This window comes from Eptatretus burgeri, chromosome 2 (assembly GCF_056783735.1).
Source record: "Eptatretus burgeri isolate ZD-2024b chromosome 2, Ebu_testis_v1, whole genome shotgun sequence".
Classification (NCBI taxonomy): domain Eukaryota; kingdom Metazoa; phylum Chordata; class Myxini; order Myxiniformes; family Myxinidae; genus Eptatretus; species Eptatretus burgeri.
The window spans coordinates 11806965-11830133 of record NC_140962.1 but is presented as its reverse complement, the minus strand read 5'-3'; the positions used below and the strand labels follow the sequence as shown (position 1 = coordinate 11830133).

Sequence of the window (23169 nt, the reverse complement as noted above, 5' to 3'; positions counted from 1 at the left end):
GGTGTGGTGTGGGGGGGAGGTGGAGTGGTGTGGTGTGGGGGGGTGGAGTGGAGTGGTGGTGTGGTGGGGGGAGTGGAGTGGAGTGGTGGTGTGGTGGGGGGAGTGGAGTGGAGTGGTGGTGTGGTGGGGGGGGGGAGTGGGTGGTGGTGTGGTTGGGGGGAGTGGAGTGGAGTGGTGGTGTGGTGTGGGAAGTGGTGTGGAGTGGAGTGGTGTGGTGTGGAGTGGTGGTGTGGTGTGGGGGGGAGTGGAGTGGTGGTGTGGTGTGGAAGTGGTGGTGTGGTGTGGGGGGAGTGGAGTGGTGGTGTGGAGTGGAGTGGTGGTGGTGTGGGGGGGGGGGTAGGTAGGTGGTAGTGTGGTGGGGGGGGAGTGAGTGGAGTGGTGGTGTGGTGGGGGAGTGAGAGAGTGGTGGTGTGGTGGGGGGGAGGGAGTGGTGGGTGTGGTGGGGGGGGGAGAGTGGAGTGGAGTGGTGGTGTGGTGTGGGGGGGGGGGGGGGTGGAGTGGAGTGGTGGTGTGGTGTGGGGGGGGGGTGGAGGTGGAGTGGTGGGTGGTGGTGTGGGGGGAGGGAGTGGAGTGGTGGTGGTGGTGGTGGGGAGTGGAGGTGGAGTGGTGGTGTGGGGGAGTGGAGTGGTGGTGGTGTGGTGTGGAGTGGAGTGGTGGTGTGGTGTGGAGTGGTGGTGGTGGGGGGGGGAGTGGAGTGGAGTGGTGGTGTGGTGGGGGGGGTGGAGTGGAGTGGTGGTGTGGTGGGGGTAGTGGAGTGGAGTGGTGGTGTGGTGGGGTGGGAGTGGTGGTGTGGTGTGGGGGGGGGGAGTGGTGGGTGGTGGTGTGGGGGGGGGAGTGGAGTGGTGGTGTGGTGTGGGGGGGAGTGGAGTGGTGGTGTGGTGTGGGGGGGAGTGGAGTGGTGGTGTGGTGTGGGGGGAGTGGAGTGGTGGTGTGGTGTGGGGGGGGAGTGGAGTGGTGGTGTGGTGTGGGGGGGGAGTGGAGTGGTGGTGGTGGTGTGGGGGGGTAGTGGAGTGGTGGTGGTGGTGTGGGGGGGGAGTGTGAGTGGTGGTGTGGTGTGGGGGGAGTGGAGTGGTGGTGTGGTGTGGGGGGAGTGGAGTGGTGGTGTGGTGTGGGGGGGGGGAGTGGAGTGGTGGTGTGGGGGGAGTGGAGTGGTGGTGTGGTGTGGGGGGGAGTGGAGGTGGTGTGGTGTGGGGGGAGTGGAGTGGTGGTGTGGTGTGGGGGGAGTGGGTGGTGGTGTGGTGTGGGGGGAGTGGGTGGTGGTGTGGTGTGGGGGAGTGGAGTGGTGGTGTGGTGTGGGGGGGAGTGGAGTGGTGGTGTGGTGTGGGGGGAGTGGAGTGGTGGTGTGGTGTGGGGGGGTGGTGGAGTGGTGGTGTGGTGTGGGGGGGGGGAGTGGAGTGGTGGTGTGCTGTGGGGGGGGTGGGTGGTGGTGTGGTGTGGGGGGAGTGGGTGGTGGTGTGGTGTGGGGGGAGTGGAGTGGTGGTGTGGTGTGGGGGGGTGGAGTGGTGGTGTGGTGTGGGGGAGTGGGTGGTGGTGTGGTGTGGGGGGAGTGGAGTGGTGGTGTGGTGTGGGGGGAGTGGAGTGGTGGTGTGGTGTGGGGGGGAGTGGAGTGGTGGTGGTGTGGTGTGGGGGGGAGTGGAGTGGTGGTGTGGGTGTGGGGGAGTGGAGTGGTGGTGTGGTGTGGGGGGAGTGGAGTGGTGGTGTGGTGTGGGGGGAGTGGAGTGGTGGTGTGGTGTGGGGGGTGGGGGGGGGGTGGAGTGGTGGTGTGGTGTGGGGGGGAGTGAGGTGGTGGTGTGGTGTGGGGAGTGGAGTGGTGGTGTGGTGTGGGGGGAGTGGAGTGGTGGTGTGGTGTGGGGGGGGAGTGGGTGGTGGTGTGGTGTGGGGGGAGTGGAGTGGTGGTGTGGTGTGGGGGGGAAGTGGGTGGTGGTGTGGTGTGGGGGGGGTGGTGGAGTGGTGTGGTGTGGTGTGGGGGGAGTGGAGTGGTGGTGTGGTGTGGGGGGGAAGTGGAGTGGTGGTGTGGGTGTGGGGGGGAGGGTGTGGTGGTGTGGTGTGGGGGGGGGAGTGAGTGGTGGTGTGGTGTGGGGGGGGGAAGTGGGTGGTGGTGTGGGGGGGGAGTGGGTGTGGTGTGAGTGGTGGTGTGGGGGGGGGGGAGGTGAGTGGTGGTGTGGTGTGGGGGAGTAGGGTGGTGTGGGAGTGGTGGTGTGGTGGGGGGAGTGGGTGGGTGGTGGTGTGGTGTGGGGGGAGTGGAGTGGTGGTGTGGTGTGGGGGGAGTGGAGTGGGTGGTGGTGTGGTGTGGGGGGGGGGGTGGGTGGTGGTGTGGTGTGGAGTGGTGGTGTGGTGTGTGGTGTGGAGTGGTGGTGTGGTGTGGTGTGGGGGGAGTGGAGTGGTGGTGTGGTGTGGGGGGAGTGGGTGGTGGTGTGGTGTGGGGGGGAGTGGAGTGGTGGTGTGGTGTGGGGGGAGTGGAGTGGGTGGGTGTGTGGTGTGTGGGGTGTGGGGGAGTGGAGTGGAGTGGTGTGGTGTGGGGGGGGGGTGGAGTGGAGTGGTGGTGTGGTGGGGGGGGGGAGTGGAGTGGGTGGTGGTGTGGTGGGGGGAGTGGAGTGGGTGGAGTGGTGGTGTGGTGGGGAGTGGGTGGAGTGGAGTGGTGGTGTGGTGGGGGGAAGTGGGTGGAGTGGTGGTGTGGTGGGGGGAGTGGGTGGGTGGAGTGGTGGTGTGGTGGGGGGGGAGTGGGAGGTGAGGTGGTGTGGTGGGGGGAGTGGAGTGGTGGTGTGTGGGGGAGAGAGGTAGTGGTGGTGTGGTGTGGGGGGAGTGGAGTGAGGTGGTGTGGTGTGGGGGGAGTGGAAGTGGTGGTGTGGTGAAGTGGGGGGGGAGTGAGTGGTGGTGTGGTGTGGGGGGGTAGTGGAGTGGTGGTGTGGTGTGGGGGGAGTGGAGTGGTGGTGTGGTGTGGGGGGGGAGTGGAGTGGTGGTGTGGTGTGGGGGGGGTGGAGTGGTGGTGTGGTGTGGGGGGGGGTGGAGTGGTGGTGTGGTGTGGGGGGGTGGGTGGTGGTGTGGTGTGGGGGGAGTGGAGTGGTGGTGTGGTGTGGGGGGAGTGGAGTGTGGTGGTGGTGGTGGGGGGGTGGAGTGGTGGTGTGGTGTGGGGGGAGGGAGTGGAGTGGTGGTGTGGTGTGGGGGGAGTGGAGTGGTGGTGTGGGGGGTGGAGTGGTGGTGGTGTGGTGGAGTGGAGTGGTGGTGGTGGGTGTGGGGGGGAGTGGGTGGTGGTGTGGTGTGGGGGGGAGTGGAGTGGTGGTGTGGTGTGGGGGTGGAGTGGAGTGGTGGTGTGGTGTGGGGGTGGAGGTGGTGGTGTGGTGTGGTGTGGGGGTGGGTGGTGGTGTGGTGTGGTGTGGGGGGGAGTGGAGTGGGTGGTGGTGTGGTGGGGGGGAGTGGAGTGGAGTGGTGGTGTGGTGGGGGGGAGTGGAGTGGGTGGTGGTGTGGTGGGGGGGGTAGGTGGAGTGGGTGGTGGTGGTGTGGGGGGGGGAGTGGAGGGAGGGTGGTGGTGTGGTGTGGGGGAAGTGGAGTGGTGGTGTGGTGTGGGGAGGTGGAGTGGAGTGGTGGTGGTGTGGTGGGGGGGAGTGGAGGTGGAGTGGTGGTGTGGTGGGGGAGTGGAGTGGAGTGGTGGTGTGGTGTGGGGGAAGTGAGTGGTGGTGTGGAAGTGGTGGTGTGGTGTGGGGGGGGAAGTGGGAGTGGTGGTGTGGTGTGGGGGGGAGTGGAGTGGTGGTGTGGTGTGTGGGGGGAGGTAGGTGGTGGTGTGGTGTGGGGGGAGTGGAGTGGTGGTGTGGTGTGGGGGAGTGGAGTGGTGGTGTGGTGTGGGGGGGGAGTGGGAGGTAGTGGTGTGGTGTGGGGGGAGGGAGGAGTGGTGTGGTGTGGGTGGGGAGTGAGTGGTGGTGTGGTGTGGGGGGGAGTGGAGTGGGAGTGGTGGTGTGGTGTGGGGGGGGGGGGAGTGGAGTGGTGGTGTGTGGTGTGGGGGGGGGTGAGTGGTGGTGTGGTGTGGGGGAGTGGAGTGGTGGTGTGGTGTGGGGGAGAGTGGTGTGGTGGTGTGGTGTGGGGGGAGAGTGGTGTGGTGGTGTGGTGTGGGGGGAGAGTGGTGGTGTGGGGGGGGGAGAGTGGTGGGGGGGGGTGAGTGGTGGGTGGGGGGGGGTGAGTGGTGGGTGGGGGTGAGTGGTGGTGTGGGGGAGAGAGTGGTGGTGGTGTGGGGGAGAGAGTGGTGGTGGTGTGGGGGGGAGAGTGGTGGTGTGGTGTGGGGGGGAGAGAGTGGTGGTGTGGGGGAGAGTGGTGGTGTGGGGGAGAGAGTGGTGGTGGTGTGGGGGGGAGAATGGTGGTGGTGTGGGGGGGAGAGGTGGTGGGTCGAGGTTTTTAATTCTGGTACCCAGGTACAACTTTGTATTCATGATGACAGGGTCTTCCTCCAGGAGCTGAATCTTTTGATGAGCACACATTAAGGTTTTTGGTTCACGAGTCAGTCAGTGACCACTATATCCGTTATGGGTGTGTGTTTGTCTGTTTGTCTGTCTGTCTGTCTGTCCCGAGCATAGCTCCGTGGGTTTTGATCCGATCCTGATAAAATTTTGGTAGTAGGTTTATATCATGATCTTGTTGTGTTTTCTTGATAATGGGCGTGGTGCACCCATTATGGGCAGAGCCACGCCCAAAAAGACTTGTTTTTAGGGGGTAGCTGGTTTCAAGTTACATCTTCTCCGAGGGGTTTTGTCGAATCTAGCAGGGGTTTTCGGTAATTGGTTAGCCCAATGGCACCTGCATAACCCCACGGAGCTCGATTTTTCATTTTCGTGTCAAGGTCACGAACTTAGAAAATGTCAAAAAAAATCAATAAATTGAGCATCGAGCTCCTAGGGTTTTCAACTGTTTCGAATGAAAGTTGGTATGCAAGTAAGTGCTCTTCGAGTACTACAACTTTCATTATTTACGTTTTTCCCGATTCCCTCCAGTTTGCCCGTGGCGTCCTCTCGAAGGTCAAAAAATAAAAAAGGCGAACCGTGTACATTGCTCGTGAACCATCGCCGTCTACAGACTCGTTATTGTTATTATTATTTTAACATGTAACTCCTGAATATGTTTTGGACTTTACATTGTGTAACATACACGACATGGCCAAAGTACATGGACACCCTTTCTAATTTGTAAATTCAGCTATTTCAGCCACACCCGTTGCCGACGGGTGTATAAAATCAAGCACACAGTCATGCAATCTCCATCGCCAAACATTGGCAGTAGAATGGGCCGTACTGAAGAGCTTAGTGATTTTCAACGTGGCACCGTCATCGGATGCCACCTTTTCAGCAAGTCATTTCATCTAATTTCTGCCCTGGTCAACTGTAAGTGCTGTTATTGTGAAGTGGAAACGTCTTGGAGCAACAACAGCTCAACAATGAAGTGGAAGGCCACACAAGCTCACAGAACGAGACCGCCGAGTGCTGAAGCGTGTGGCGTGTAAAAATTGTCTGTCGTCAGTTGCACTGCTCAATACCGAGTTCCAAACTGACTCTGGAAACAACGTAAACACAAGCACTGTTCGTCGAGAGCATCACCACCATTGGACTCTGGATCAGTGGAAACGTGTTCTCTGGAGTGATGAATCACGCGTCACCATCTGGCAGTCCGACGGACGAATCTGGGTTTGGCGGATGCCAGGAAAACGCTACCGGCCCGAATACATAGTACTAACTGTAAAGTTTGGTGGAGGAGGAATAATGGTCTGCGGCTGTTTTTCATGGTTCAGGCTCGGCCTCTTCGTTCCAGTAAAGGGAAACCTTAATGCTCCAGGATACAATGACATTCTCGATGATTCTGTGCTTCCAAGTTTGTGGTAAGAGTTTGGGGAAGGCCCTTTCCTGTTTCAGCATGACAATGCCCCATTGCACAAAGTGAGGTCCATACAGAAATGGTTTGGCGAGATTGGTGTGGAAGAACTTTACTGGCCTGAACAGAGCCCTGACTTCAACCCCATCGAACACCTTTGGGATGAATTGGAACACCGACTGTGAGCCAGACCTAATCGCCCAACATCAGTGCCCGACCTCACCAATGCTCTTGTGGCTGAATGGAAGTAAATCCCCGCAGCAATGTTCCAACATCAAGTGGAAAGCCTTCCCAGAATAGTGGAGGCTGTTATAGCAGCAGAGGGGGGTGGGGGGGAACCAACTCCATATTAATGCCAATGATTTTGGAATGAGATGTTGGACGAGCAGGTGCCCACATACTTTTGGCTATGTCGTGAATGTTGTAATGAGTAAAAGATAAACAGACGTTGCCATGCCCTCCTCTCCAATATAGACTTTAGGTAGATCAACTGCAATGACCTCATGTCACTGGGATGCTTGGGACCTGGCACTAAGGTTTTGGTGGGTCGCTCTCTTTACCTTGGTCAGCAGCTTGTGTGTGTGCACGTACTATGCATGCACCTTGTGCATACTTATTGGTGCACAGGTGCGGTTCTCATTGGAGTCATTCCATCTGAAATCACCAAATTTAAGAAAATGTTCCCAGTTGACCCCCGCAGATTTACTTTAAACTTTCACAAAATAGTTCCCAGGTATCAAAATGAAGCTGCGTAAAATTTTAGGTCCATAGTTGCGGTCAACTCCGAGATATTGAGGGTTGAAAATGTGGTTGTGGCCCTATTTTTATGGTCGTTGCGGGCATCACAAAACGAACGGCTACTTTTAAACGACCGCAACTTTTTAAATATTAATGCTGGAGCCTTGAAATTTTCAGAGATTATTCTTCTATTACTGCTCTGTAAGAAACAAACATAAAACTGAGTATACCTCTTAATTTTTATGACCTGATCAGTTGAAATCCAGAAAAAACAATGTTGGTTTTGTATGAAGACCCAAATTTGAGACCCCATATATTTTTATTGACCCATCCCAGAAGCTTAAAAATTTTCAGGTAATAACTGTATGGTAGTCGTATTCAAATACATGTTTACTTTTCTTAATCAGTCATTTATAATGCAGTCATGATCCCTCAAAAATAGAAAATTTTAATTTTCCCCGAAATTCAGGTGAGGATTGCAAATATATGACGAGGTATGCCACTTCAAATTGTTCACCATTGGAAAGAGCATATTCAAGTTTACAAAAGTGTCAAATATCAAAGTGGTATTTTTTTTTTTAATCTATTTTCTATTTTTTTTTTTTTTTAAACTGTTCTTAACATAGTCGTGAATACATGAAGTGTGTGCACGGTGTGGGCACCATGGTAATCATGAATGATTAGTTCTATGATTCAAATTAATAATACAAAAATATATCACATCCTGCAATAACAATGTAATGAAACATTTCACGTAAATGATTTTAATAGGTCCTTGATCTGCTTTTCCAAGTCAGGTGCGAGCTTGTACTGCCTCCCAGTTGACGTTGGGGGAGCATCAATAACTTTCATCACATGGACCAAAGGAACCCAACAAATGTCCTCCCTTGAATGTAACTATATACACTGCTGACATCAGCAGATCAGCCACTATTCCTGAGTTCTATTTTTAGCCCCAGCCAGATGAGTTAAGCTCTTGCTATTTACAAATGAGAAACAAAGAATTACAAATTCAAATTTCAAAGTATTGTGTTCATGGTATCCAAATAGCAGACGATATGTATGTACATTGTATATACATGTACTACATGTAAAAGGACTGTTCATTAAATAGCACACACAACGCGCACAGCACTGGCAGAACATAATTTATTCAAATATTTTAAAAATATTGATAGAAACATTATACCACTTTGATATTTGACACTTTTGTAAACTTGAATATGCTCTTTCCAATGGTGAACAATTTGAAGTGGTATACCTTGTCATATATTTGCAATCCTCACCTGAATTTTAGGGAAAAATGAAAATTTTCAATTTTTGAGGGATCATGACTATTATATATATGACTGATTAAGAAAAGTAATGATGTATTTGAATACTACTACCATACAGTTATTACCTGAAAAAATTTCAAGCTTCTGGGATGGGTCAATAAAAATATATGGGGTCTCAAAGTTGGGTCTTCATACAAAACCAACATTTTTTTTTTTCTGGATTTCAACTGATCAGGTCATAAAATTTATTCGAGGTATACTCCGTTTTGTGTTTGCTTCTTACAGAGCAGTTATGGAAGAATAATCTCTGAAAATTTCAAGGCTCCAGCATTAATATTTAAAAAGTTGTGGGAGTTTAAAAGTAGCCATTCATTTTGTGATGCTCGCAACGACCATAAAAATAGGGCCACAACCACATTTTCAACCCTCAATATCTCGGAGTTGACCGCATCTATGGACCTAAAATTTTACGCAGCCTCATTTTGATACCTGGGAACTATTTTATGAAAGTTTAAAGTAAATCTGAGGGGGTCAACTGGGAGGCCTCCGGTGATATGAGGTGGAATGACTCTCTGGGCCAAAGTTTTGGTCTGAATTACATCATGTCGGTCGGTCACCAATGAGAAATATCCTACATTTCGCGGGTCAATAGTGCTTGTAAATGGGACAGCATTTGTCACTTGCTGCCACATACTTTGAATGGTTGCTTTCGCCAATCAAATTCAACGATGTTACGGATATTGTTTTTCAGGCAGCGTCGAGGGAAACCGCCCGAAGGCCGACGGAAAACCTCGTCACAACATGAAAACCCATCAAAAACTTCAATGAGACACATTTTGTGAAAGCGGTAGTTTTCATTATTACTGGGCAATAAAATTGGCAGGCTGTTCAAGTATGCCAAAAGCAGTGGAGTTGGCAACCGATGCAATATTGTCTTCGACCACGCCACCCGGGCAGTTATGGGATGAAAAAACGCACCGGGTTAACTGGCAATTCTGAACACCCGACTGCGGCGAATCTGCTGACAAGATTGGTTGAGCGAGCCTGGCAGCGATCCCCTTTTTGATGCGCTTTAGTGCAAACCAAATCTGCCCGTCTCATGGTTTAATAAGCCAATTTTGAAGTAATTATGGAGCCTGCTGTCTGACCACACCAAGCTGACCACATAAAAAACAGGAATTTATTACAGGGCAAGAAAAGTGGAGGAAGAAGAACACAGCTGTAGAGCGGCAATCCGTCGTTGTATGTAATGCTAACTTGCCCTCGGAACCACGTTGCCTTAGCACGTACGCCTTAGCTCTTTCATTCAGTGAAAGCCTGGTGTTGGCTCAGTGGTTAGGGTGGCGGCTTGGGATCCTAGGGTCCTGAGTTTAAGCCCCGTCGGCCACTGAATTAATACACCAGGGGGTTGACTCAGCCTGTTATCCTTCTAAGGTCGGCAAATGAGTACCAGTTCCAGTGTGTGTACTGGTAGAGGGGCACTGCATCAGTGAAACAGTCGCGCTTCAAGAAATGATAGCTACCCCGGCAGCTAAGCTGCCGTACGACCATCATTTAGTGAAAACACCCGACTGAGAAAAGAAAACAAAACGAAGAGAAAACCTGCTCCGCACGCACACAGTGTTGGTCTTTGTTTTTGGCAGACTGGCTCGGGGTTTATCACACTGTGCCATGTGTGCCAGTACCAGCTTACGTACCAAAGGGCGCAAGACAATGAAGCATGAGCCCAAGTTGGAGAAACCCCACAGACCACCAACCAGCAAGCATCAACCGCAAAAAGAGAAGCGCGCAGTGCTCGTATTTTATGACATCCTGCGGGGGCGATTGGACTACCTGCACCTGCCAAATTCCAAAATTTCTGCTCCAACCTTTGTTGAACATCAGGTCTGGCCAGTTGGTTCCTGAAAGGCATGGGCCAGTTTTTCTCTGGCCAACCTCACAACAATGTGGGAATGATTGTGGCTGTTAAAGAAGAATTGCCTTTCCTATTATCAAGGTGTTCCAGGTTTAGTAGCGGAGGAGTCTTGTCGGTGGAAACTGCTGTCATTGTTTAGCCAGTTCTTAGGGTGGCCACGTATCAGGATGCTTGCCTGATTCTTGTTCTTGAGCTGGAATCTCTTCTTTGTCTATAATGGAGTTTTTCAATAATCACAAGTTGTTCATACAGGATTTGCTCTGCATATATTGTCCGTGTTGTCACACAATGTGTTGAGTACAGTTTCATTAGATTAACACACTACTGTTTTCCATTGTTTCCCATTCTTTTGCGACCTGCATCTTCTTCCATTACCTCTTTGAAACCCACATCCCCACCACTGACACCCTTCTCCCTCCCTGGCGCAGGCTTTGAGACGCCTCTGAATGTTTCAGGCACCAAGCTTGACGCCTTTGGTGTGGCTTTCTCGGTGGTGGCTGCATGCCAGGTGCTGGGCCTCTCAGATGTTCACCTGGCCTTATCAGAGGACCACGCTTGGCTCATGTTTGGGCCTGATGGCTCTGAGACAACAGAGGTTACGTGGCATGGCAAGGGGAATGAAGACAAGCGTGGCCAGTCAGTGGACAGCGGTGTCGCAGAGAAGGTAGTTCCATAACAAATCGCCTTAAGGGTATAAAGTCATCATAGATCAGAGCATACAGAGTAGGCAGATTATGGATCATTAGTGATCCAGCTATATATATATATATATATATATATATATATATATATATATATATATATATATATATATATATATATATATATATATATATATATATATATATATATATATATATATATATATATATATATTTTTTTCATGACAGTTCAATAGGGAGGGACATGCTTGATATACTTATTTGATATCCAGGGGATGAAACGCAAATCCTTTTTAATACTGCTGCCTTCAGCTGCATTCAAATCCAATGTCCTCAACACTTAGCCATCATCATTCGTGATGTCCTGGTGGTGGAGATACTGGACTATTATCCCAGAGTGTGTTGATTTTTCAGTCAGTCAGATAATTGTGACAGTGTCACCGTGACCGAATGTTTACCACTTTTAGTGGTCTTGATTTTGAAACTAATACATAAAACATCACATTTGGATTGCTGCTACTCTCTGCGAGCAGCCTTAACCTGCTTCTTCTTTCAAGCCCTTCCAATGCATCCATAAAACAGCAGGCAGCTTCGTCGTGTTATCGGTCAAGGTGGCGAAAGCAATATTGTCATCATCTTCCCAAATTTCTTCTTTTGAGATGGCAGAGTCATGAGATGGCAGAAGTGTCTTCATTTTTGCCTCCAAATGTGTTGGGGATACACGTCATTAAAAACGATGCCATCTTTTGTCTTGCTCTTGTGTACCTTAAATAAAACTCTGCAGGCAGTAGATATTTTCTCAAACCACTGAGAATACTGCCAGGGCCAATACGTGGAGAAAAGTGTTTTATTTTATTTATTATTATTATTTTGTATACTAAGTCGAGGTTCGTGAAAGAGCTAATATACATAAACTTGTAGCAAAGCAGGAGACGAGGGGTGGGAGAGGGAAGCACACATAGTGGGGAACAAAGAAAATTGGATATCTGTGGGAGGGAGAGGGATGGGGTGGGGTACATGGGGTAAACAAATGAACATTACAGGAACTTTCAGGAAGGAAAGCAGGGAATTTGAAGGAGGTGGGTTTGGGGTGGATTAATGGGGGTAGAAAAGATTGTGGTTTTGGATGGGGGATGATATGAGATGGTGGTGAACAGCTGTTTTGAAGACCTGGAGGGAAGAGTGGGATTGAAGAGAATGTGTGAGTTTGTTCCAGAGGCAGGAAAAAAGAGGAACGAAAGGGTGAAGGTGAGCAGTGATTCGTGATTTTGGCAGTTTCACCAGAAGGGTGTTTGTGCCAGACCTTGAGTGCCTGAGGAAATATAGAGGGGCCAGAGCACAGACACAGCGGGGGAGAGCGAGGCCAGAGAGGAGACTGTAGAAGACAGAAAGACCACAGACCTGCCTCTGGTGAGAGAGTGGGACCCAAAGACTCGGCCTCATCGCGGGAGATACCAATGATCCGAAAAGCCTTGGTTTCCACAGCGTGAAGCTGAGCTAGGTGTGAGGCAGGAGCACCACACCAGAGGGGGGAGCAGTGTTCCATCATACTGCGGATGAAAGCTTTGTAAATGGTTCGTAGCTCAGGTGTGGCGAGGAAGAACTTTGCATGACGGAGGATGCCCATTGCCCAGTCGATGACTGGCTTTGGAGACCAGCTCGGAGATGTGGCTTTCCCAGGAAAGACCATTGCAGATAGTGAGGCCCAAAAGCTTGAATGAAAGGAGTTCTTCAAGGGGATTGTAGGGAAAGTAAATTGGGGGATGGGGGGGGGTCGAGACAGTCCTTTCGGAGAGACATAGTGAGATTTGCCAGGATTGAAAGACATTCCAAGTGTTTGACCAGCTTGTGATTTTTCCAGTTCTGCAGAGTGAAAAGGCTGCTGCCTGCTGATCAGAGGGATGACAGATGGTACGGCAGAGGGTGGAGTCATCAGCAAAGAGACAAAGAGGATTTTCCAGAGAATCTGAGAGATCATTGATGAAATGCAATTCAGAGAAACAAGCTCGTCTGGACGCTTGATGTCTGAACCTTTTGTTGGAGTCTTGGATGTCGTTTATAGGTCATTTTGAGTGATTGTCTATGTTCTAATGCTGAACTTTAAAGCGAGTATTCTGAAGCCAACAAAGGGAGGGATGGAAAACGGGGTCAATTCGAAGATCCGACAGCACTACCGACCAGAACGAGCATTATCTTCATCGCTGGTTAATATCTTCATGGAAAGTCATTCCCAGTGCACAAGAGCAGAAAAAAGAAACTGCATTGTTGGTTCCGAGTGCTTGTTTAAAGTTGGTCAAAAATATCCTTGGTGAGTAAAATGGGCCGTTTGCAACAGATTATATTGTTATGGCTGTGGAAATTCGCAATACACCATAAAGGGTCCTCAGGTGAGATATATCGATAAGTCCATTTGTAGTTAGCCCAAACCCGTTGTTTAGAGGGAATATGTGTGATTCATTCGGGCTGCGACGCTTTCGTTAGCCGTTTTTTCTATTGCTGTCGTTATTTTGGTGCAAGAATAACAACGAACATCGCCAAAACCAACATCTCAACGATCATGCCATTCACTACACGACGCTAACAATCACGCCATTCACGCCACGACGCCACCTTCCACATCTACGCTACCACCATCTTCACCACTCACCATTCAACAAGCACCGTGCGTTCACGATCTCCGCGGGATGGATGAAAGGAGCGGAGTGGCAGCAGCAACAAGGGTGCGAAGGGGCATCTCCCGCCCAAAACGCCCGCGCAAATATCTCCCGCCCGAATCTTCCTTCCCTCGTCGTATGGCGCGTGGAGAAGAAAACCAACAATGCCTGTGGGGTTTTCCCGCCATTTTTTCCCGCGCTTGGTGAGAAAGGGGGAGGGGTTGGCGCGTCTTCTCCCGATTGGCGGATGCGCGGTGTGATGCGGCCGGGGGAGAGGAACGCCCCACTTCAAGGCATTTTCTGGAAGCGTCTCGATGGAAGGAGGAGCCAAGAACGGGGCGGGGCGCGGGGCGGAGCGAAGGGCGGAGCCGAACCCGACAAAAGGGTGGGCGTGGAGAGTCCCTGCCCCTTGTCCCTGGAGGAGAATTGTCGAGAGTTGTTGGAGAGTCCTTGCTCTTGGTTCGTTCGTTCGGAGGAGGAGGTTGAGGTTCTGTTCGTTCGTTCCCGTCGGGCGGACGACACGTGCAGGCGCGAGGCACGAGCCCAGTGGACCACGCCGGAGGGACTCGGAGTTACGGTCGTCAAGGACTCGACACGCTCAGGGAAGTCGCGACTTCCATTTCTTTTGGGTTCTCTGTAAACGTGTGTGTGTGTGTGTGTGTGTGTGTGTGTGTGTGTGTGTGTGTGTGTGTGTGTGTGTGTGTGTGTGTGTCTGTGTGTGTGCGTGTGTGAGTGTGTGTGTGTGTGTGTGTGTGTGTGTGTGTGTGTGTGTGTGTGTGTGTGTGTGTGTGTGTGTGTGTGTGTGTGTGTGTGTGGCTAGTCTGGTGAAGTAGAACTGTTTTAAGTGTTGCCGTGTGAATTGCATTATTCGGTTGTAGATCTGCATGTGTCTCTTCGCTTGCTTTTTTTTGTGTTTTCTTGCTTGACTGTAATATACATGCCTTCTTTGCTGCCGTGTGGCGCGGAATAAATGTGCTGGTCCAATTGTTCCCCGTTTCGCTGCGTCCTTTCCTTTGTTTGAATCTCCATCTTGCATCACGTAAGGGATTAATAGTGGGTTGAAAACACCCGGTAACTAATCTGAACCGTCAAGGTCGACGATAACTCCGCTCGGTTATCCCTGTAGCACGGAACGAGCCGCTTAAGCGGTTTGTGTCCGGAGTCGACCTGTGGCGTGGTACAACTCCTCGGTATACTATCCGCGCGGGTACTTAGGTAAATCGACCATTCGGCGATCGGGCCCTATTTTGCCCGGGTAGAATGCGGACTGAGTTGTGAGGTTAAACCCCCACCCGTAACTAGCTCCCGGCGTTGTTCCGAGAGGGTCACGACTGAATTGCACGTTCGGTGGGCGAAGCGGCCGCTATTGGCTACACGCGGTCATTCGCACGTCGGCGGGGCGTGAATTCGCAACATTGGTGTCCGGGAGTGGGATTCGAATCCACCCCGCCTCCAAGCTAAATTCACGTGGAACGGACCAGAGGTGTGCGAGACGACCCCCCCCCCCCATTCCCCTCCAAATTACGAGCGAGCTAAATTAATCGCGTACGTGTGAATAAGATGGAGTCTCAAGGTAGTAGAAATGGATGTGGGAGTGTTAGAATCCATGGTCCAGGATGAAATCCCCGTGCAGGACATTCCCATTGTGATGCAGGAACAATTCCCCCCCCCCAACCGAGCCCAGAACCCGAAATGGGTGCGGCGGTGGCCGCGTTGTATGACACCTCCCTCCCCCTCTCCGCCAACCCCCCCCCCCATCCCGATCCTTGCCAAATCGGCTCAGCCAAGGGCACTCGACATGGCACAGTTATTTGCAATGCTGGCAGAAATGAAGAACGGATTCAACAACAAGATCGGTGGAAATACGCAACAAATGAACGAAATAAAAACAAATGCGTGCAGGATGAATAACAAAATGAATGCGAATATGCAACAAATGAAAAAGGAAATAAAGGAAGAATTGAAGAAAGAAATAAAAAACAACATGGAAGCAAATACGCAAACACTGCGGGGTGAGATGCAGAGCATGGGCCGGAGCCTGCAGGCGGGCATGAAGGCAATAGCGTGCAGTGAAATGCGGACAACGGTGGGCATAATGGCGGCACCACGTGTGGGAGCGAACGAGATGGGGGGAGTGCAACGGCTGTCAGGCCCCCAATGGAGGCGGGTGAGGAGAAAATAATTCGGGAGATGTGGTGGGCGAGACTCAAGCAGGTGACAAAGGAAGTGACGGTGACACAGAGGGAAAAAGTAAATGTGGTGACTGCGACGTGTAAGAGACACGTGGAGACGACAGAGATAACGAGAGGGGGAGCACTCGGGAGAGTGCAAAACCTCCGCCGCCAATACTGCTGGGTCACTCAAGTGAACCTTATATCTTATTCATTAAATATGATGTCAACAGTGCTGACAGTTATAGTTCTTTTCTCCAACATTTTTTTTTTGGGTGGGTGGGTGGGAGGGGGGGTTGGAAATCACTTAAAACATGTAGAAATGCAAAAAAAAAAATTTTCTCTTACTATTTTTTGGGGGGGGGGGGTTTGAAATCACTTAAAACATGTAGAAATGCAAAAACAAAACAAAACTTTTTCTCCAACAATTTTTTTTGGGGGGGGGGACCAAGTCCAAAATCTAATGGCATTATCCTTGGACCATACCTCACCCCCCACCAAGTTTCGTCGAAATCCGTCGAGTTTTTCTGTAACACTGTTCACGAACAAACAAACAAACAAAACAAGCAGTCATAGACTGGTACTTACGAAATCGTCAACTTGACCTCTGACCTTGTCTCATAAAAGCTGTCTCGAGAGAAGGTGGCGAGGAAAACCAGAAGTTTCTATGATGATTCTGTATCAAACCATCAAAAATCATAACGTCGACCGAAGCAAAAATCTCCATTTCTCTACGCAATTATATTATACCTTAACGTAACTCAACGACGCGTCTGCTCGAGTGCACTGCATCATGGGACGACCCGTGACGCGTCGAGTGAAATATTTTTTATACAATCTTAAAACGTCTCCAAAACATCTGATTTTTACCAGAATTTCGACAACTGAGTTTTAAGCGTCCTAAGCGATCGCAAAAACCGAAGACAAAATTAAAATCGAAGTTAAAACGAACTCGTAACGTCGAGCGAAGCAAAAATACTCCATTTCTCCACATGAATTTACGGAATTGTTTGACCTCACTGTGACTTTGACCTTTGACCGATTTTGACCAAAATCTAATCAGCACTAGCCATCACCCTCCTGAATTACGTGGTGTAATTTGACATTGGTAGCTTCTTCCGTTCTCGAGTTATCGTGTCTACAAACAAACAAACAAGCAGTCATAGACTGGTACTTAAGAAATCGTCAACTTGACCTCTGACCTTGTCTAATAAAAGCTGTCTCTTGAGAAGGTAGCGACGCAAACCAGAAGTTTCTACGATGATTCTGCACCAAACCATCAAAAATCGAATGTTTTGGATGTTTGACCTCACTGTGACCTTGACCTTTGACCGATTTTGACCAAAATCTAATCAGCGCTAGCCACCACCCTCCTGAATCAAGTGGTGTAATTTGACATTGGAAGCTTCTTCCGTTCTCGAGTTATCATTTTTTGGATGTTTGACCTCACTGTGACTTTGACCTTTGACCGATTTTGACCAAAATCTAATCAGCACTAGCCATCACCCTCCTGAATCACGTGGTGTAATTTGACATTGGTAGCTTCTTCCGTTATCGTGCCTACAAACAAACAAACAAACAAAAACAGAAACGGAAGGCATCAATATACTTACGAAATCTTTCGATACGGAAGTCATCAATATACTTCCGAAATCTTTAGATTTCTTAAGTAACAAAAATAAAAAGAAAAAAACATACAAGCTGACTAACATATCTTGCAAAAACTTTGTTTTGGCAATATAACAAACACAAACAGAAAGGGGGTAAAAACAGTAACCTCCGATCTTTGATGGCGGAGGTTAATAAAGGAAATAAAAATAACAGAGACGAGGGAGATGGAAACGGTAGGGGAGAGACTGCATGATAAAGACGGGGTTAAAGACGAGAACACACACACGGAGATAGTGGAGGATAATGAGGGCTTGATGGCAGAAAGTGTGGGGACCCGGTGCAAGGAGCTGGATAGCCTCCTTCGGGAACGGAGGGAGATGCTATGCTCCCTTGAGGCGGATCACGACCAGGCGGGTCCGGTCGTGCTGAGCGAGGTTCAAGGGGCGAGTGCTGTGGACGAGTACACGGAGAGCTTGGGGGGTATGGAGGCCCAGAAACCCTTGGGGTGACACAAATCCCCAGTGTGGTTACGAGTGTGGTCCCGGTGTGTGTGGTGTCGAGGTGTGTGTTCACGAGTGTGGCGAAATGCGTGCTGCAACGCACACATAGCGCGGGTGCCAGGGCATCTGTGAGAGCGACCGGGTGGGTGACAAAGACCCCGTGTGTGGATGAGACCCCGGGTATGAGTGACACCCCGCGTGTGAGTGGTGTGGCAAGTGTGCCGAAGTGCGTGCTTCCCAGCACGCCGTGTGTGGATGAGGCACCGTGTGTGAATGTCACCGCGTGTGCGAGTGAACGGCCGAGTGCAAGGGGGACTGTGTGTGAGAGAGCGGTATGCAAGGGAGATGACGGTCGGCATGCGGGAGCACGCAGCCGCATCTCCCGGTGTGAATGTCATGGAGTGGTGTATGAGCGTCGTAATACGCAGGTGTGCGTGGGTCGAATGGCGACGACGACGGCGACAGAGGGACAAGGGCCGAGTAGCGGCCGAAGCTGGATTGGAGACCGCGCCGGGTTTACCCAGCGGCGAGCGCGAGGTTCGTGCCGTGCTTCGCACGAGACCCCCACGTGCTCACTTGCGGGAGTGAAACCCGGTCCGTAAACGCCAGCGGTGGATGTTGCCGATCCCGCGGACGGACAAAAGCTAGGCTAGGACAACGGATTTGGACCGGATGGGTTCTCCACGCGAGCGTGTGTGTTAAGCTCTGACGAGCAGAGCACATGTGTTCGTGTGGGGAGCCCCTCGAAACGCGAGTCTTGCTTTTTTTTTGATGCGCCGGGTGACGTCATGGCTGCGTGTATGGTTGGAATCCGGCAGGAGGGTGAATCCCTGCCGGATGGTACCGTCCAAGAGGGACGAGGGACGCGAACAGCTGCGATGACGTCACGCCAAACGTGCGCGGCTGTGAATTGCCGCGCTGGTGCGCAGGTTGCGAGTTGCCGTGCTGGTGCTGCGCGATGAAAAACAAAATGGAGAATAAAAGCAAGCCTCGCTTCGGGTGAACAGGATTCCCGGGCAAGGGGTGGAAGACCCCCTTCCCGGGCACAGGATAACCACTGATTAGGGGGAAGGGTTAGTGTTAGACCGGCTTCATGGGGCAGGGGTAAGTCCTCATGGAGTCCGTGGAATGAATTAGGTAGATTAATTTAGATGAGATTAAGGAGGGGAAATGATTTTTGGAGATTTTGAAGACAGTGCCAGCAGTGAATGTGTAGTGGGGACGTAGCTTAGCTACGTAGTGTTAAAAGGATGTGCTATTAGTTTAAGGGACGATGTGGGAGCATGAGGTAGTTAGGGGAAGTAGTGAGAAGGATGGCAGAGATCAGCGATGAGTGAGTGGAAGAATTGTATGGAAATAGGATGAGTGAGTGAGGCCAGCGGGTCTGTGTGAATGGAGCGAATGTGGAATGCATGGTGCGATGAGTGATTGGGGGGAGGAGTGATTCCCGCCCAAGGGACCCCGGGGTCAGTGTAGAGTGAGTCAGCTGGGTTAGTTAAATTGACAAAATGGAAGCCGTTTTGTTGTTGGTGGGGAAGTAGGCTCGAAACCCGTTTGGAGGGGTGCCAGAGCCCTGTTGACGGGCTGGGAGCGTGGCTGCGAAAGGTGAGTATCGCTGAGTGGGTACCCCGGGCACCAGGCTAGTCGGCCGCGGTAGGCCATGGGCCCATGGGGGGCCGGGATAGAGTAGTGGGCACGGGTGCGCCTGCTTAGTGCGGGGGCCCGGGGCGCCATTGGCCGCGTGGGCAGTGTCGTGGATACGGGTGACCCTCGGAAAGGGGCCCGGGGTGCCAGCCTGCCACGTGAGCGTTTCAGGCGAGTCGCCATGGAGGGCACTCCCCGGTGTTTTGGGAGCTGGTAGGCTCGGAGGCAGTGTAGTGCCCGGGGGTGCCATAGCTGGAGAATTGGCAGAGGGTCGTGCCTGCCAAGGGAGCCACGCGTCCCAGCCACGAAACTGCGAGGGCATGGGCGGAAAATTGGGCGGCATGGCCCGAAATTGTGAGGACACCAACACAGGCGACGGGAATCTGGGTTGTTAGAACCAATAGATTAAGCGAGAGGCACTTGTTGAAAGCCCCGGGGTAGTTCAAAAGTTAAATGGATAGGGTAGATAGGAAGTGTACCCCTCCGCACCATCCATCCCTTCGCTCTCATTGTGGGCCGCTGGACCAACTTTGGGTAAAGATCGCTGAACTCCAAGGAGGCCATCCTGAGGCTTTATTGGGCCTCGACACAGGACGCCAGCTCTCCCTTATTCTCCTCCGGGAAGGGAACGTAGGCGTTGGGAGTAGGCTCTGAGACGATAGGTTTGCCGAACAATGACAGTAAAGGGAGTTCGGAGACGATTTCTAGTGGGGAAGTAAAAAAACAAACGTTGGGCCTAAATTGGGTTTTACAAATTAAGGGAGTGGGTATGAACGGAGACAGGCAAAGGCGATAGGTTTGGAGGGAGATTGTCAGGTAGGTCCGAGCCCACCTTCCGAGTGGCCAGCACCACCACACTCCCTCCACCAACTTCCACTGAAAGGCAAAGGCTGGCCAACTTCATCGGCTGGCTGTGTTACTTCAAGGCCTGTGCCGGCCCACTTAATTGGCTGGCTGTTTACTGCAAGGCAAGGTGCCGTCCAACTTCATCTGCCGGCTGTTTTTACTACAAGGCCTCTGCCGGTCAGCTTCACTGCCGGCTGTGTTTGCTGCAGCGGCCTTGTCATGCCATGCCTTGCCTGCCCACCTTTGCCATGATCCATGCCGACTGCCCTCGTCATCTTTTGCCCCATTTCTGTTTTGCATTCCCCCCCCCCCCCTTGTTCATTGCCATGTGCACCAGGATTGTCGCACAGTTTGCGAGGACTGCCCTGTTGGCAGCTACAACACGGGCCTGCAGTGGCTGCCCGTGCACCGTGTTTGCATCCATCCATCCATCCATGCATCCATCCCTCCATCCATCGGTTATGTTCATTGCGTGTGCCACTTGAGCTGGCACGGAGACTGCGTTGCGCAGCTCATGCGCCGTTGCGTTCATTGCGTGTGCCACTTGAGCTGGCACGGAGACTGCGTTTGTGCAGCCCATGCACCGTTGTGGTTCACTGCGTAGATTTCAAAGGGGAAGGCCTTGGACTGCGTATGTGCAGCCGGCCACATTCCCTGTCACCTGCATTGCCTGAGCCAGAGACTGCATGCGAGCAGCCTAGCTCCATGCTAACTTCTTTTCTCTTTGCAGAGTCCATTGATCCTGGGCCATGGTTTAGTGTAAGATTTGTAAGGTGTTAAGATGTACTGTACAAATGAGTGCGCCCCCCGCATGTGTGTCTTAGCGCCGGCAATTTTATTTAAGTCGTCCGGATGAGTGTGTTTGTTCGTTAGTTACTCAGCCCTCAGGTTATTTATTTTGGAGACACAAATACACTGAATGTCACACTCAGGGATCCGAAGGTTGAACGTATGAGGGGAGAACGACACATGATGGCACATGCAAATTTGACGACTCGGGACGAGTCTGTAAAAAGGGGAGGGGGTAGTGTTACGGCTGTGTAAATTCGCAATACACCATAAAGGTTCCTCAGGTGAGATATATCGATAAGTCCATGTGTAGTTAGCCCAAACCCGTTGTTTAGAGGGAATATGTGTGATTCATTCGGGCTGCGGCGCTTTAGTTAGCCGTTTTTCCATTGCTGTCGTTATTTTGGTGCAAGAACAACGAACATCGCCACAACCAACATCTCAACATTCACTACACGACGCCAACAATCATGCCACCTTCCACAACTACGCTACCACCATCTCCGGCACTCGCCATTCAACGAGCACCGTGCGGTGACGATCTCCGCGGGACGGATGAAAGGAGCGGAGTGGTAGCAGCAACAAGGGTGCGAAGGGGAATCTCCCGCCAAGATCTCCCGCCCAAAACGCCCGCGCAAATATCTCCCACCCGAATCTTCCTTCCTTCGTCGTACGGCGCGTGGAGAAGAAAACCAACAACGCCTGTGGGGTTTTTCCACCATTTTTTCCCGCGCTTGGTGAGAAAGGGGGAGGGGGTGGCGCGTCCTCTCCCGATTGGCAGATGCGCGGTGTGACGCGGCCGGGGGAGAGGAACGCCCCCCTTCGAGGCATTTTCTGGAAGCGTCTCGAAGGAAGGAGGAGCCAAGAACGGGGCGGAGCGAAGGGCGGAGCCGGACCCTACAAAAGAGTGGGCGTGGAGAGTCCCTGCCCCTTGTCCCTGGAGGAGAATTGTTCGAGAGTTGTTGGAGAGTCCTTGCTCTTGGTTTGTTCGGAGGAGGTTGAGGTTCTGTTCGTTCGTTCCTGTCGGGCGGACGACACGTGCAGGCGCAAGGCACGAGCCCAGTGGACCACGCCGGAGGGACTCGGAGTTACGGTGGCCAATGACTCGACACGCTCAGGGAAGTCGCGACTTCCATTTCTTTTGGGTTCTGTGTAAACGTGTGTGTGTGTGGCGCCAGTCTGGTGAAGTAGAACTGTTTTAAGTGTTGCCGTGTGAATTGCATTATTCGGTTGTAGATCTGCGTGTGTCTCTTCGCTTGCTTTTTTTGTGTTTTCTTGCTTGACTGTAATATACGTGCCTTCCGTGCTGCCGTGTGGCGCGGAATAAATGTGCTGGTCCAATTGTTCCCCGTTTCGCTGCGTCCTTTCCTTTGTTTGAATCTCCATCTTGCATCACGTAAGGGATTAATAGTGGGTTGAAAACACCCGGTGACTAATCTGAACCGTCAAGGTCGACGATAACTCCGCTCGGTTATCCCTGTAGCACGAAACGAGCCGCTTAAGTGGTTCGTGTCCGGAGTCGACCTGTGGCGTGGTACAACTCCTCGGTAGGCTATCTGCGTGGGTACTTAGGTAAATCGACCATTCGGCGATCGGACCCTATTTCGTGCGGGTTGAATGCGGACTGAGTTGTGGTGAGGTTTAACCCCCACCCGTGACTCGCTCCCGGCGTTGTTCCGAGAGGGTCACGACTGAATTGCACGTTCGGTGGGCGAAGCGGCCGCTATTGGCTACACGTGGTCGTTCGCACGCCGGCGGGGTGTGAATTCGCAACAATATGATGTTCTTCAAACGCATTGACCACACCATTGCTGATAATTTGATCTCCATTTGTTACGACATATAAATTAAGTCTTTGGAGCCATTGTTATAATTGTCATGTTTAGGTTTGTGTCAAAACTATTATAGCCTACCCCCCCCCTCCCCTTATTGCTATCCATTGCTTCTGTATCCATATTGTCCACCCAGTGTGTCATCCTCTCCACCTCAATCCTCCCCACATCCCTTATTTGTCCAAGTCTCCCTCGATTTTGTCTTTCAATGCTGCTTTTGGTTTCCCCCTCTTTCTGCTGTTCCTTTTGTTCTGTTGCATCCTGAACCATTCTGTGTTCTTGCTATTCCATGACCCTTGACTTTGTGTACAAAAAACAAACATTTTATCCCATATACAGTGCCTATAGAAAGTTGACACCCCCTTTCAAAATTTTCACCTTTTGTTGCACCTTTCACCACACGAATTATAGCCTATGATTAAATTGCGTTAAATCAGACTTTTTCCACCTATATTTACACATCGTAAGCAACAACTTCCAAGTGAAAAACAAATTCTACAAATTTCAGAAAATTAATTAAAAATACAAAACTAGAATATCTTGGTTGGATAAGTGGCCACTCCCCAGACAATAGCAATTGTAAATTAGCTCAGGTGGAACTAATCACCTTCAAAATCACACACCAAGTTAATTGGCCTCCACCTGTGTTAAATTGTAGTGATTCTGATTATTTCAGAATAAAA

At 51.5% G+C, this 23169-nt stretch overlaps 1 protein-coding gene across 2 annotated transcripts in view; it reads left to right on the top strand.

Moving 5' to 3' along the window:
- The window catches only part of MEN1 (menin 1), a 67685-nt gene that overhangs the window by 7276 nt on the left and 37240 nt on the right, over positions 1–23169 (top strand). The window contains exon 2 of one of the 2 annotated variants that reach the window (XM_085863011.1): positions 10233–10441. In XM_085863011.1, coding sequence (XP_085719137.1) covers positions 10233–10441 — 209 coding nt within the window. Of the gene's footprint in view, positions 1–10205; positions 10442–23169 lie in introns of both variants that reach the window. The other variant, XM_085863005.1, reaches the window with a different exon arrangement.